Source organism: Micromys minutus (assembly GCF_963924665.1).
Source record: "Micromys minutus genome assembly, chromosome: 16".
NCBI lineage: Eukaryota > Metazoa > Chordata > Mammalia > Rodentia > Muridae > Micromys > Micromys minutus.
Genome location: NC_137985.1, coordinates 49,496,473 through 49,511,962, shown reverse-complemented (window position 1 = coordinate 49,511,962; position 15,490 = coordinate 49,496,473). Strand labels below are relative to the sequence as shown.

The following is a 15,490-nucleotide window of genomic DNA, read 5'->3' as shown; positions in this document are numbered from 1 at the left end:
CCACAGTGCTTTAGAAGGAGTTAAGATTCAAAGTAAATAAAGCTGCTGGTACCATAGGAGTGTGCCACTGTGTTCAATGTTTTTCACGTTTTCAGCTTAGGAATAATCAACTTACAATGATAACATGTGTATCAGAAGCTCTGTAAGATCACATTGCCTAGTGGCAGCACAGCCATTTTAGTTTGTAAAAGTATCTCCATATTAATCATATGTGGCTACCAAGTAATTGCTGTACAAATGATTTACTGTATTGCTTCAAGAATAATGACAAGGAGAAGTTGACATATTCAGTGAAATTTAAAAACAATATATTTTCAATCTAAAGTTGGTTGAAGCGGAGACTATGAAACCCAGACATAAAGGCCCGCTGTGCTTGTTTACACTAGCTTGAAGTCTTTTTGTTTACACTGCATGGTCAAGCTTTAGTCCTTTCTAGTGTACTTTCTGTCTCAGCCATTTTACCACAGTTACTTTCACTAGGTTACACATCCTCAGGGCTTGAGTCAGGGCCTTCTCTTTTCTCCAGGCTCTTCCATGTGGTTCATGTATTTTCTATGAGCTTCCCAGCAACTATATTTCTCTTTGCATCCAGGCCCCTGAGTTCCAGACATACATACCCTGCTGGTTCTGTCACATTTCTTCTTTAAACTCAGCATACAGCGTAGATGTGAAACATGCCCACTTACACAGGCTCCTGCATTTGAACTCGTGTGCCACAGCGAGTGGCTCTGTTAAGAAGGTCATGGAACCTTTGGGCTATGGACCCTTGTTGGAGGAAGTGTTCCCTGGGGGTTAGTTAGCCTTTAGAGTTTACGGCCCAGTCCCTCTTCCTGTGTAATGTCTATTTCCTGACTACAGGTTTAGTGTGACCAACAACCCCCTACTGCCAGGCCTTCTGGCTATAGTGGAGTATATTCCCTCAAACTGTAAACCAAAATAAACCCTTCCTTAAATTGCTTCAGGTCAGATATTTAGTTGTAGCAATGAAAAGAGCAACCAATACACACATGTCCAAACCAATCCATAATATTTTCAGTAAAACTTTTTCTAGTCCACTCTTCTCACTGTGAATAAGCCTGGGTCAGAAGCCTTGGCCTCACCACTTACTTCTTATTTAATTTGCCCCCACCCAGTCCATTGCCACAGGCCAGCGTTGATGGGTCCCTCAGCCCTCTAGCTCACAAATCCACTTTTCACACGATAGTAGGAATAAAGTTTTAACTCAGCTCAGCCTTGTTTACTCTCTTGCTTAAACCATTGAATGAGTTCTTGTTTGAGAGAGGAATGCTCACATTCTTAGTGCTGCTGTGAGCCCATCTGGCCTGGTTCTTGCCGAGCACTGTTCCCAGCTCCTCTCCATGGCTCATGCTCTCATCACTTGGGAATTGCAGTCCTTCTAGTGTACGAGGCTGCTGCAGCTCCACGTCAGGGCCTTGACACAGCCGATTTTACCACTTGGAAAACACGTACTGACCCCATTACGTCTCAGCATAAAAGTCACTTCTGCATATTTCTCCTCTCTATCTGAGCGCCAACTATTAAGACTAACACTTGGCATTAGGTAAGTTCAGAACATTTAAAATAGTTCAGAGTCTTTTCATCACTGGACCAAAAGTGCTGAGGGCAGAGGCTCTGACAGGAACAAGGTGCCCGATGGTTGCCGGATGGGAACGTGAGTGAATGAGCACCGGCAGAAACTCAGCACCGTGGGGACTGTCACCATATGCTTGACGCCACACACTGGATGGTCCTGATGAGTCAGCCTAGAACATGAACTCTTCCTTTCTCTGTCAACCATACATTTTTTTTTACATTTTCTCGTTGTTGTATTCTTCTTGTCCTTTTTTTCATCTAGTAGAAATTTGTAAAGGAGCCATCTGTTTTTGAAGTTTCATTTTTAATTACTATCTCAATCTTTTCATATAAAAATACAATATTCAAATAAACTGGCATAGTATCTGTATGAACAAAGCAAAAACAGATTAGCTTTCTCCAGAAATAGACCTTTTGTCTCTGATTTGTTGATGTTTTGCTGCTGGTGGTGGTCTGTTTGCATTTCTGCCTTTGTTTAAAGCGACTCTCAGAAGGGCAGGGTTTGTTACTGTTTTACTTTGGGTTGAAGTAGTGTTATTTTAACTGGGATTGTATTAGGCCCTCACAACATGCTAGACAGACACTCTGCTACTCAGCTACAGTCCCTTTTTGACTTTTTATTTTGAGAGTAAATCTTGCTAAGTTGCATAGGCTGGTCTTGAACTAACTCTGTAGAACACAGAGATCTTCACTATTTTATCTTTCTGCCTCTGTCCCAAGTACTTGGGATTATAGACTAATGTCATCACACCTAGCAGAAAATCAGTTTTAATCATAGTGTTTTTACAGATATATTCAAAAGAAGTATATTTTTTAAAATTACCCTTAATTCTGTGCCTAGGAAGCGAGCTGCATGCAAGTCAGTGAATGGCTCCCATAAGTACAAGGGCAACTGCAAAGATGTGAAGCCTCCGGACCTATGGATCCATCATGAGAGACTGGAGTTGAAGCCTATTGACAAGTCTCCAGATCCAAACCCTGTCATGACTGATACTCCAATCCCTCGAAACTCTCAAGATATCACACCAGTTGACAATTCCATGGATAGCAATATCCATCAAAGGCGGAATTCATACAGAGGTACCATTTTTACTTTGCAAAGTTACCTGAATTTGGTGATTTAGCTTAGTTTTAAAGAAATGTGTATCTTAGGATTTTTTTTAGCCTTTGATGAACAATTGCTAGCTCTTATAAAAGGGGAGAAGTTATGTATCATTTAAGAGCAGCCTTCCAGATCTTTTTAAGCCTCAGCAGGCTTCAGTCAAGCATTTGTACCGCCTAACTCATGCTTGTGCATTGGATCGTGTCCTTTTCACTGGACTCCAGATATCACTGTGGCATTCAGAACCTTTGTGATACCAGAGGCTTCTACACTGACAAACAGTGTGCACCATCATAACATCCTCTTTGGATCTCAGCAGGAATTCCCATGATACTATAAATGGAAATGCCTTGTCCTGGTGCATTGTTAGTGAATCCCAACCCCCCCGCCCCGATGGAAATGTATTACTGTGGAGGCCGCTCAGGGGTCTAGGGCATATGCTTGTTGCTAACCTCCACACTTTATATCTAGGGCATGAGTCAGAGGACAGCATGTCTACACTGGCTGGAAGGAGGGGAATGAGACCAAAAATGATGATGCCCTTTGACTCTCAGCCACCCCAGCGTAAGTAGAAGCGTTTCATTCCTCAAGTGCTACCTGTCTTCTGTGTCATGGTGGGAAATATCTATATGAGTGTATCTTTAACTTCTCGTGATTCCTGGACAGAACAACTGCCAATACTGTGGCACTTTTCAGGAAAAAAAATACCAAACCATTATTGTATTTCATAATACATGTTATTCTTGAGCTAGAGAGATTGCTCAGTGCTTAAGAACACTGGCTCCTCTACTAGAAAACCGAGATTCAATTCCCAGCACCATCATGGTGGCTCACAACTATCTGTAACTCCAGTTTCAGGGGAACCTGACACCCTCTTCTGGCCTCCACAGATATCAGCCATCTGCATTGTATATAGACATACATAAGGGCAAAAACATCCATACACATGAAAATAAGAATTAAATATTCTTGTGACATTTTAAAGTTATAGATAGATTCAGAAGCTAACTAACCAGCCAGCAAGATGGTTCTAGAGATTCTTACGTGCAGGCCTAAGGACCCAAGCTGGTTCTGTGCTTCCCGTGAGATAGTGAGGGAAAAACGAACTCCTAAGCATTTTTCACCTCTACACCTGCACTGTGGCACATGTACTCTGTGGCATACATATTTCTGTGCATACACATGATAATTTAAAAAAAAAAATCTGTATTCTCCCAGAAGTAGGCAAGTGTGTGTTCTCCTTGAACTCAAGCAGCATGTCCACAGAAGAAACAGGAAGTACCTCTTAAGACTACACCTGAGCTTTCCAAATATCATACAGATGTGTGAGGCTACTGCACATGGTCAGTATTAACAAGCATCTATGAGATTTTATCTTACTTAGTAGACTTTAAAGTTGTTTCGTATTTGTAGCATGGAATTTTTAAAAAACATTTTTACTATTGCCCCATGCTTCATTTTGTCAAGCATATATGTTGTTAGACCTCTCTTTGTAATAACTAAAATTAAAAATAAGTTAAATGTTACGTTTGAGATTGAAGAGAGGAGTGTGAAGAGACAGTTCAGTAGTTGGAGCAGAATACCCACGTTCAGTTCCCACCACTCATAGCCACTGCAACTCCAACTTCAGGGAGATCTTTCACCTCTGGCCTCTATGAACATCACACTCGTGTGCAAACCTACATACACAAACACATACATAAACTTAAAATAATAAAATTCATCTTTTTTTAAAAAGATCAAAAAGTGCCAAGCATGGTGATAAATATCTATAATCCCAGCACTTAGGAGGCTGAGTCAAAATTCAGTTTAAGGGCAGCCAGGGCTGTCAGTCAGACCTTGTCTCCAAAGCAGGGAAAGGCAACGAGATAAGCCATTATTTTCAGACTACTATGTCCTTTCTCTTGCTTCTGTTTCAAGATAGGCCTTTCAGACTAACTGGCTCTGTGGGTCTTGCAGTTAAGAGAATACTTAGCTGCATCTCTGCCAACAAATGATGAGATAAAATAGCTCTGGACATACACAGAAGCAGGAACCATGGAATTCTCTATTTGGAAAGGCTCTCATCCACACGTGCAGTGGAACCTGCAGGCGTGCACATTTTCCTCCCTCACTCACACTTGCCTCACAGTGTACGGTCAGAGAAGATAAGAGATTGTAAAGGTAGATCAGCTCTGAAAAAGAAGGCTCTGTTTCCTTAAAAATAAATTATTTTTATACAAAGTAACATAAGCTTAATGCCCATAACAGAAAGAGTCTTAAACTTGGAAGCATACAGGGGGGAAAATATATTTTCTCTACTTTAATAGGTCCCTAAATGAATACCCCCAGTTTAAAAACATAAAGAGCAAATGAATCTATTTCACTTTGAGTTTGGTTTGGTTTGGTTGTTTTTACTCGTGAGAAGATAGTAATTTGTATGTTCTAAGATCTTAATTCCTGCCTGAACTGGCTTATTTCTATGACTTAGAAAATTGAACATTTTCTAGATTTATTAAATATGTCAAGGGAAAAAGATACAATTCCAGTTGAAATCATTTTCTTTCTTGTTTGGTTTGGGTTGGTTGGGTTGGTTGGGTTGGTTGGTTGGTTAGTTGGGTTGGTTGGTTGGTTAGTTGGGTTGGTTAGTTGGTTGGCTTGGTTGGGTGGGTTGGTTGGCTTGGCTTGGGTGTGAAAGGAACATGTATGAATACACAGTCTTATGTAAGTTACGATCAAACAGTTGGGTAGATGTTAGAATCTCTCATTCAAAACTCAGAAAATAGGTGCCTGGATACATTCAGGGCTTTGAGAGAACCTTTTTGAAACCTACCCAGTGGCCCTTTTTTACAAGCTTGAATTCCTTGAGCTCTGGGTCCTGTGATGAAATTGGAGCCATGCACCTGGTACCCACATACCTAGGTCTGAAAATGCTGGGCAAAGCTAGATGGGCTTGGTGACATCAGGATCCAAACCCTATACAGACCCACAAGTCTACATCCAGCTAACTTCATTCCACCAAAGCATTCACTTTTTATTTACTATTTAGAAATTGTTGAAATGGCTTTTAAAGGAAAACCAAGTCCATTCTGGTTTTCTTTCACCCACGAATGCTTTCAATTTACACTTCCTAGGTCAAGCTCAATTTAACCACTTCACCCCAACCTGAATTTGGAAAATACTGATTCTGAAGCATCTCACTTTGAAAACTACTTCTCTTGCCCCAGGGGAGGTCTTGGTCAGAGACTAACTGATGACCCTTGTCAGCCAACTTTTCTAGTTGCAATGTCTTCCCATGACCCTGCTAGAGTTTCTGGTCCCTGAAAGCAGCTGGAGAAGAAAGGCGTCTGTTTCATGGTCTGATTGTCCAGCCACCTGCCACCGAAAAGCTAAAGATCGGGCTAATGGGAGGTGGAAGGGGTGACTCGTATGTGTCTGTGCAAGCATGTTAAGCATCTCTCTGTCTTGTGTTCATTCACAGCTGTGATTAGTGCCCATCCCATCCATTCCCTCGATAACCCTCACCATCATTTCCACTCCAGCAGCCTGGCTTCTCCAGCCCGCAGTCATCTCTACCACCCAAGCAGCCCATGGCCCATTGGCACATCCATGTCCCTTTCAGACAGGGCCAATTCTACAGGTGAGAGATGAGGCTTAAGCCCAGATGTTGAAAGCATTCCAGGAGTTGGCAAGTGAAAATGGGAAGGACTTGCCTATTTACCAATGTTCAGTGTTACTTGTTTATCATAACATTTCTGTGATGGATTCAATTTGTTTCTGTAAAACCTACTGTGCTTTTCTTACTGACTTTAAGTATTCAGTGCAAGGTGCATTTTAGTAAAAAGCGGCAGTGACTTGAATTGCACAAGCTTCTCTTCTTCCAATAGGCCTCACACCTTAACTTTGTCACTTTTTCTAACCCGTTTGAAAGGGAAGCTTATTCAGAGTGGCTTATTACTCACTGGCTATAGAGACCAGTTGTTGCCTTTGTCTCAGTCAATGTAATATTGGACAGTCATTAGGTGCAGGTTACTGCCCTGTGGACCAAAGTAGGACAGCATTCAGAAGGCATCTGGGCCACCTTAGGGGAACAGGGGACATCTCCAAATATAGGAAAGTGTCATAACAGTCTTCAGTGTTTCTTAAGTGCTTTTCCAGACAAACATGTCCTCATTTGAAAATCATGGCTTCATCAAAGACACTGTTGCTGCCCACTGACTACAGATTTGTTTAAGTCTCCCAGTGTTGAGCTGCGATTTCTAGTATTTATTTCTTACTGACAAAAACCAAATGTTGGCAGTTTTAAGAAATGAGAAAAACTCTAGTGAGCTCCATTTTTTTTAAAGCCTCTACTTTTAATATTTAGGAGTTTGAGTCCCCACTACTAACATCTCCCTGTCCTCAAGTTTTAGTCAGTCATTTATACGCCCAGAATACCAGGGTCTGAAAAGTTGTCTGATACCTCTTAGTGCTGCACACTGCCAATACTGTCACCTGGTTTGGATGGTGTTGCTTGAACCCACCCCTGAATTTGGCCTTCCCACTTTTTCCTTCCAAATTTAGGTTTCAGATGTACATTTAGGAATAGATCACTATTCCAGCTAGCTACATGGGAACCAAAGTTTGTCTTTTAGCATGAACTCATAGAATAGCAAGTGTCAGAATGCAACCCTTCAGTCCTGCCCTGCTCTTAGGAAGACAGTTTTGTGTCCAGCCACACAGGCCATTTTGAAGGCTAAGGGATCCATCCCGTACAACCTCACATAAGGAACTGTGTTAGTGTATGGAAGTTTTCCTAGTCTGACTATCCCTGTCCTCCTTTGCCCTGGACTGGGAGAGGCTTGAGAATTAGAAGACGGAAGTTCCCACTGAGCACTCATCCAAGTAGTTTACTGTTGTTGGTAGAGTTCTCTTCTGTGTATGCTGAGACAGAAAGTGAGGAAGAGAAGTTACATTACTAACACAATTCTTTCTTTGATGCCCAGAGAGGATAAAGTGATAGATTCATTAGAGATCTATTTGAAAAATAAGCCAGTGTCTAGAAGTAATCTCATTGTTCAAGCTTAGAAGGCTATTTTCATAGCCTTAGGCAGAGGCCTGCAGAACTGGAGCCTGGCCAAGTTGCCTCTGCCCCAGGGCATTTACCATTGCTTGCCTTGAGAAGAGCACTTTCTGTTTGACCATTGTGAAGTTTGTGTGTATCTTAACTCTGAAAGATAAGGGATTAGGGTAGGCCTCTCACCAAAGCAGAAATTTTAGTCCGAGCCTAGTATTTTAGTTAGAGTTTAATGTGCAAGGTTGAAGAGCATCTTCCTTGGAGAAAGCAGTGTTCTGGTGCCCTCTGGAGTATAGAAGGCGAACATGGTCTGTGGCTGTAGCTAGGGCTGTGGACACATACAAGCAACTGAGCTTTCCTTGCTTACTTTCCTGCCATCTCTTTGTAAACCACTGCTGAGGCCATTAGGTCTTTGAACTCAGAGTTGGCTGTTATCTGGTTGAGATGGTTAGGACTTTCACAGCCTCTTCTTTCCCTTCCTAGCCAGCTTCTACCTGGGCCTGGATCGCAGATGGTTCCCAGCAGCTCAGTGATGGCTGAGCAAGCTGAGAAGTGGCATCCCCAGCATGGCCGTTAGAGGATGAGAAGTGTCTGAACCTGGCAAGATTGTTCTAGCCCACTTAGGGTAGGGGGCAGCACACAGACATTCATCCTCATCCCTGGCACCAGGATCTTTAAGTTAAAGTGTGTTCTGTTCTGTCTACTGAGAGCCCAAGGGGACAGATGGATTGCTTTTTCACAAAGGCAGGGAAGTAGGTTAGATTCCTGCAGATAGCTTATGTGTTGGTTGCTCTTAAGGCTGAGAACTCAAAAAAGTCAGAAAAAGCCTTTAAAGTACCTGTTGCAGCCTGTCGCCCAAGCTGGTCTCCCTGTCTCCTTTCTGGGTGAGATGTGATCAATCCTGTTCACACTGTATGAAAATCTTCCTCAGTCCCTGACATTGCTGCTTCTGCTTTGCAGGGGGAGACAAGCATCAGGTACAGAAAGGCAGGAAATATATAGGGCATCAGAACCTGAGCCTGGGGGTCAATGCAGGGATTCAAACTCTGCTCTGTTGGGCCTGTCTGTGGGTCACTTGCTTATTCACCCTCCCAGTGCTTCCCAAGTTACTCTGAGAAATAAATGCAAAATGCTTAGTATAGAATAAGCACTCAGTAGTCTGTAAGAAGAACCTCTCTGTTGTACAGACACCATGTTAAGCTCTTCATTCATTTTATATATATATATATATATATATATATATATATATATAAAGTGTGTGTGTATATAAATATATAAATTTATACATAATAAATTATGTGTGTCTCCATGTTTTGAAGTTGAAGAAATTAAGACTCAGAGACCCAGTGACTTTGCCAGATTCACTTATCTAGTATTATCCATGTAAAATATAGGACTGGCTGACTCCAGTATGCTTTTCCTGCCCCACTGTGCTGCCTTCAGGAGCTTCTCCCTCTGTGTATTTTCTGAGACTTAACCCTTACCTGTGTTCTGGATAAAAACACCATTCATTTGACACAGTCTCCATTTGTGTATAGACCCCCATACTACTGTGAAGCTTTTTTGTCATGAGGTCAAAGCCACTCACATTGGTGATGTCCATGTAGCATTGGCCTCACCTACAGAGCCAGTTTCTGGTAGGTATTATCCAGCCTATATTACTAGACATGGTTGTCTGTGAATGGTCAGTTTCTAAGACTACAATTTGAAAATTTGTATACACTAGTCTTTGGAACTCCTTGATAAGTTCTTACAACTACCTCAGTATATAACTGGGGAAAAGATGAAACAGTTGGTTGAAAGAAGATTGTTTGGGGATTCTTAGATTAGTTCATCCATTCTTAGCCTTGGCCATTGTCCTGATCCGCGTGCCTCTGGACTAGTACTGATCTCCTCAAGTGCTTATTGAACAGGCTTAGGGAACCCCTGGAAGTAGCCACAACTGCATATTTTAATAATAAACTAACATTTATGCTCCCCTGCTGTAGAATCTGTTCGGAATACCCCCAGCACGGACACCATGCCAGCATCCTCGTCTCAGACATGCTGCACTGATCATCAGGATCCTGAAGGTGCTACTAGCTCCTCTTACTTGGCCAGCTCCCAAGAGGAAGACTCGGGCCAGAGTCTTCCCACAGCCCATGTTCGCCCTTCCCACCCACTGAAGAGCTTCGCTGTGCCCGCAATCCCACCCCCGGGTCCTCCTATCTATGATCCTGCACTGCCAAGCACACCATTACTGTCCCAGCAAGGTGAGTAAGGAGAGCAGCTGCTGGAGGGATAGAAGTCTTTACCACCTTCCCATACCACCCTCTCATCCCCTGTTGTCTTTTGCCTTCTTCCTCCTCCTTCTCTCCCTTTCTCTCTTTTTCAGACAGAGTTTCTGTGTGTAGTCTGTCTTGGAATTTGCTCTCTAAACTAGATCAATAGGCTCTGCCTCCTGAGTGTGAGGATAAAAGGCGTGTGCCACCGCCACTTGCCCTCTTCTTCTCTTTTTAAAGAATAAGCAAAATCCTCCAAGGTTTTCATAGGAACCTAGAGAAGCTCTATGTCATTGTCCCCTTTGTTGGGAAAACATACAAGCCACAGCATAATATAATGGTGATCAGGGCTGAGCTTTTGAACTGTTTTTTATGTGGAATCCCTGGTATTAAAATCCAGTAACATAGGTTTGGACAACAGAGTTGGTCTATCTCAGCCCCTGGAAGCACTAAAAGATACCATAGGCTAAAGAAGGGCCATGGAGACCAGGACTGAAAACCAGGAGTCTCACAGTGAGTGCTCGTTTGCTGTACTTCACAGCTCAGCGGTGAACTCTGCCCATTGCTTATTGTTGTTTCAGAATAAGTCTGTGGTTCTCAGAGTTTTTAGTCTCTCAGAGCCTCTTCAGAGATCAGTGCTAGTCCAAAGACACGAGTCAGGACCACTGCCAGGACTGAGAGGACGGACTAATCTAAAAAATCCCAAAACAATCTTGCTTCTGTCAGTAATTATCATATTAGGAATTAATACAAGAAAATTTTTAGTACTTAGTAACTCATCTAAAAGATAAATAGCACATTTTTTGGTGAACTGTTATCATTGTCTTACGGTTTATCTTACCTTATAAGTGTCTGACTTGACAGAAGGCAGCTGGAGTCTCCTATCTGCTCCTGCACTCAATCTGCTGTAACAGGTTGCTTTGGTTGTTAAAAATCTGTCCTCGCAGATATGTAGTTAACAAATGGCAGTGTACTTTCATAACCTTTTAGATACTTAGGAACTTTCTTTTTTCTTTTTTGGAAAAAGGGAGCTTCTCTATTGCCCACACTGGTCTAGAATTCTTAATCCTTTTGTCTCAAGTGTTGGGATTTTCAGTATATGCCACCAAGCCTAGTCTGGGTATTCTTTTTTTATGCAATGGGAAATTCATCAAGCTGTAGCCTGTTCAAGATTGGTTTATAATTCGGAATCTATTCATGGACTCTGCACACGCTGGTTCACAAGGCTGCATTGATTTACTGCACTGTGGATGTATAACACTGAAACACACATTGAACATTTGGAAGATATTGATTCACTAACTTAAAAAATCCTCCAAATAGTCACACATTCATTGTATATAAGAAGCTTTCACAGTCAGATAACAGAAACAAGTTTTCAAAATGGTAATTTTCACTGAAAACTTTGATTTTAACATTGGCAGTGTCCATCATATTTTCTCTATGTCGTAGCCCACTTCTTTCCATTTCTAGAAAGTATCTGAATGACCCATACGTCAATCACCTTTGAATTAAAAGTTTTGTTGTTAAATGATAGAATCTCAGCTGGCAAGTGAGTCTCTCATGGTTTCCTTCTTGAAGATGGTTCTGTGTGTGGTATACAGCAAAAACATTTGCATTTTGTTATATACATGTAATTGAGAGTTAAGATTTAATAAAACAGTTTCTTATCGCTTCATTAAGGGTAATGTTGGCTTTTTAAAATGTAAAAGTATGACCCTGGTTAGGTTCACAGCTTGTTGCTACTGCCTTCATTGCTAAGACTCAGCATTTTTACCCATGTTGCTGTGTGTACCCTCAACACAAATAAAACACACTAAAAAGACATATGTTACCTAAAGTGTCATAATGATTGAACTTTTACTCCCAGGTATTTTTGAGTAGTCTGTGGCTCACCATCCTCTGAAAACCATTGGGAGAAAATACTAGTTTTCTGAAGGCAGTGGAATATTTCTCTGGCCTCTTGGATGCCCTGTTGCCTTCTTTCATCTTGCTCCAATAACTTTTCAGAGAAGATCCTTGTCTGGGCCTGTAAGCATCCCTCCCATTGAAACAGCATTCACCCCTGGTGGACTACCGAGGTCTAGGGGATACAACCTTAACCACAACCTAATAATGCCCTTTGCCCCTCAGCTCTGAACCATCACATTCACTCAGTGAAAACAGCCTCCATCGGGACTTTAGGAAGGAGCCGGCCTCCTATGCCCGTGGTTGTTCCGAGTGCCCCTGAAGTACAGGAGACCACCAGGATGCTGGAAGACTCCGAGAGTGTAAGTACATGGGGCCCTCAGCTTAGCCAAGATGACCTAAGGGAGCAGTTTCCATGCTCTTAGCTGATTGTACTTTTGTGTACACTGAGGTCTTTGCCACCATAGAATTAAAGCAGATGTAATCATTCAGCAAGCAGGTGTCCTTGGAGCATCCTCACATCCTGTGGAATGTGATACGGGTTTGGTTTGAAGTCAGACCTACTCTGATAAGTCTTAACGTGCTTTATCATCTCATCAAAGTCAGTTATACACATCCTTCCTCTCATTTCTGTCGCTTCTATGTGATGCCTTCTTCCCGCTATGAGTACACACATGTTCTCTCACCCCTGAGCTCCATTGTGCCTTTTCTGAGGATGCTGCTGGAAATGAAAGTGCCTAAGATTGTGTACAAATCCCAATAAATGATGCCTGCATTTCCAGATGTGGGGTTCTCTAAAGAGGAAGCTTAAGCCCAGAGATGCAGGGCACACACACTGTACTGCTCTGACAGAGATCTAGAAGAGGAAAGGAACAGAGCCTCTGCCTTGTGAGGTCATTGTGGGCTGAGGAGGAGTATGTGTATGTCAGGAGAAAGGCATTGTTTATTGTCAAGAAATGCCTGTCTTTATTAATGACCTTGAGTACATCCTGCTACTTCTGATTTTACGGAGCTAGCCTCATTTCAGTAGGCCAGCTTCCTAGAGCAGTTTTGGCCGGGCTACTTGGTACTCTGGGCTGTCCTTTCTGGACAGCTCCTCAGATCATGCCCAGTAATGGTATTCTCCCTTCTGTAGAGCTATGAACCAGATGAGCTGACCAAAGAGATGGCCCACCTGGAAGGACTAATGAAGGACCTAAATGCCATCACAACAGCCTGATGACCTTCACCTGGACATGACTCCAAGTCTGAGTCTAGAAGTCTTGGAACTTAACCTTGAAAACAAGGAATTGTACAGAGTACGAGAGGACAGCACTTGAGAGCAGGAGCCAGCAAACCAGCCAGTGCCTCCGTGTGGGGTTGGCTCTAGGCATAGCCACCTGCCTTCTCTGGTCAGCCTGGATGACGCTTGTGTCGAGGCAGCTTCCCTTTGCCTGCTGATAGCCTGCAGGACTGGGCACTAGGGGCCAAATTTTGTGTCCAGGGAAGAGGCAAGAAGTTCGACCTGCCTTTTACTTTGTGGTCAGTGGCTGTGTCTTTGTGCTGCAACTGCATCACTTTTATGGAGTGTAGACATTGGCATTTATGTACAATTTTGTGTCCTATTTTATTTTACCTTAAAACACTATCAGAAGCCAAGGGAGTCCGTGATGTGCTCTGCAAGCAGTTGACACTTGACTGCTGTTTCCAGTTACTTATGGAAAGTCATCGACGGTGAGGTTGACACCATTGACAGGCACCGGCTTGTTCTGGGTTCCATTTTTGTTTTTTAGTTGAGACATTGCATCCTCTGCCAGCTGTTAATCCATCACTTTGAGGGGAGGACATGTTGCATTGCTGTTTGTAAGCTTTTTTATTATTTTTTATTATAATTATTAAAGGCCTGACTTTCTCCTCTCATCACTGTGAGATTACAGATCTATTTGAATGAAACGTAACATTGAAAAGACTTGTTTGTTGCTTTCTGTGCAGATTCAGTATTGGGGTGGGATTGGGGATTGGGAATAGGAAATGGAGGGGCTTCTGAGGCCCTGTGAATGTTTCTGTCAAGGTCCTTTGTTCCAGAAGCCTGCAGAGAATGGAAGCAGCATCTTTAGTGTCCTTTCCTGGCATGTCCATCTTTGTGTCACTGCATAGCAACTGGAGTTTTGTTTGGATCTGGTTATAAATTCTTGTACATTGGGTGGTTTTGATGATTTAGCTGCCCTGGTATCTTGGTCATTTCCTTTTTGGAGTGTCCACACTGAGGTCCCTATCGATGTATGTTTAATTGCTTGAGAGATGGATGCCAATTAGAGCCAGAACCTGACTCTCTGCTCTGAGACGCTAGAAAGCACAGGGTAGAGCCTCCCTTTGTGCTGCTATTATTGGTTCTCTTTGGAAGGTTAAAAGCTAAGGCAGGAATTCCAATAGGAATCCTGCTTCTCTGGGTGCCAGTCCTCAGCCAGGCAGCTCTCAAATTCACATTGCAGAAGCTCTCCTGAAAAACATCAACCAGGATAAGAGGCAAGATAGTGTGGCGCCCATGAGGCTTCCCCACATGTTTCTGGACATAATTCTGCAAGGAGCAGATGACAGAGATAGTGGAGAGAGGGTCAGCAGAAGCAGGTGCCTTCATCTATCCCAGCAGCTCAGCCAAATCCCAGTTAGAATAAGGCAACAGGAGATCCCAGGTGTGCTGAGGACTCAGCCACACACAGAAGACTTTGAAGAGTGTTAAAGAGGTAAGCTGAGGTGTGTATTTGGTTGGGGTTTTTTGTTTTTACTTTAGTTTTTTATGTCAGTGTATAATGAAAAGTATAAGACTAACCCTCAGCCATCATCTTCTCCAACAGATTCCTGGAAGACAGTATAGAAAATAAATTGGGCTTGGGCTCCTTAGCCAGTGAGACTACTCAGACCACCAGGGGCTAGCCTGGCCTACCTGTCCTTGAACTGGGGTTATTTTACCCTTTTTAGGTCTTACTCTTTTTACTTTCAACAAGATGAGCTCTTTGTATGATTGTGGGTGGGGAATTTGAAAAATGCAGTGATCTAATTCCTGTTGCTCTTCTATCTGGTCACATGACGGCACCAGGCAGAGCTCTGGGACAACCAGTGTGCTTTTGACTGTCCTACAAAAAGCTGTTAGCATTTTGGCCTCCTGGAGGGCTAGATTCCTCAGAAGCTGTCTAGCCTTTGCCCACAGAGCATGCTAGGTATTTAGAGCATTCCTTCCCATGAACCCCACAACTTCTGTTACCTCAGGGCCTTGGTACCTGGATACTGCCACAGAATTTCGATGGGGCTGGGAGGGATGTATTTTTAAATAAAGTAACTTAAAAGTTGGGGTACTTTTTTTAAATTCAGAAAATGCAAAGCTATTCTGTATTACACCATTTCACAATTTAATATGTCTTATATTTTCCTGTGATTCTGGAAACTAAACCATTGTGTGTCTTGTGTCCTGGTTGAGCTGTGGCTCAGCAGCTTCCTTCAGGAGGGTGTGGAACAATGGTATTGCCTTGCTGCCTGCTTGAGGGGCTCGGAGGACTGCTGGGACTGGGCTCTGTACATGCTTGTTTGGCCTTTTCTGTAGTTGATGCTGTAAAA

General features: G+C 42.7%; 1 protein-coding gene across 8 annotated transcripts in view; it reads left to right on the top strand.

The window, feature by feature from the left end:
• Positions 1-15,490, top strand: part of NEO1 (neogenin 1) — a 141,825-nt gene extending 126,335 nt beyond the window's left edge. For 4 of the 8 annotated variants that reach the window (XM_080930662.1, XM_080930661.1, XM_080930660.1 and 1 more), the window contains 6 exons: positions 2,435-2,673; positions 3,167-3,259; positions 6,156-6,314; positions 9,719-9,982; positions 12,125-12,261; positions 13,035-15,490. In XM_080930662.1, coding sequence (XP_080786788.1) covers positions 2,435-2,673; positions 3,167-3,259; positions 6,156-6,314; positions 9,719-9,982; positions 12,125-12,261; positions 13,035-13,118 — 976 coding nt within the window. In that variant the 3' untranslated portion in view covers positions 13,119-15,490. Of the gene's footprint in view, positions 1-2,434; positions 2,674-3,166; positions 3,260-6,155; positions 6,315-9,718; positions 9,983-12,124; positions 12,262-13,034 lie in introns of those variants that run through there. The other 4 variants (XM_080930665.1, XM_080930664.1, XM_080930663.1 and 1 more) reach the window with 2 other exon arrangements.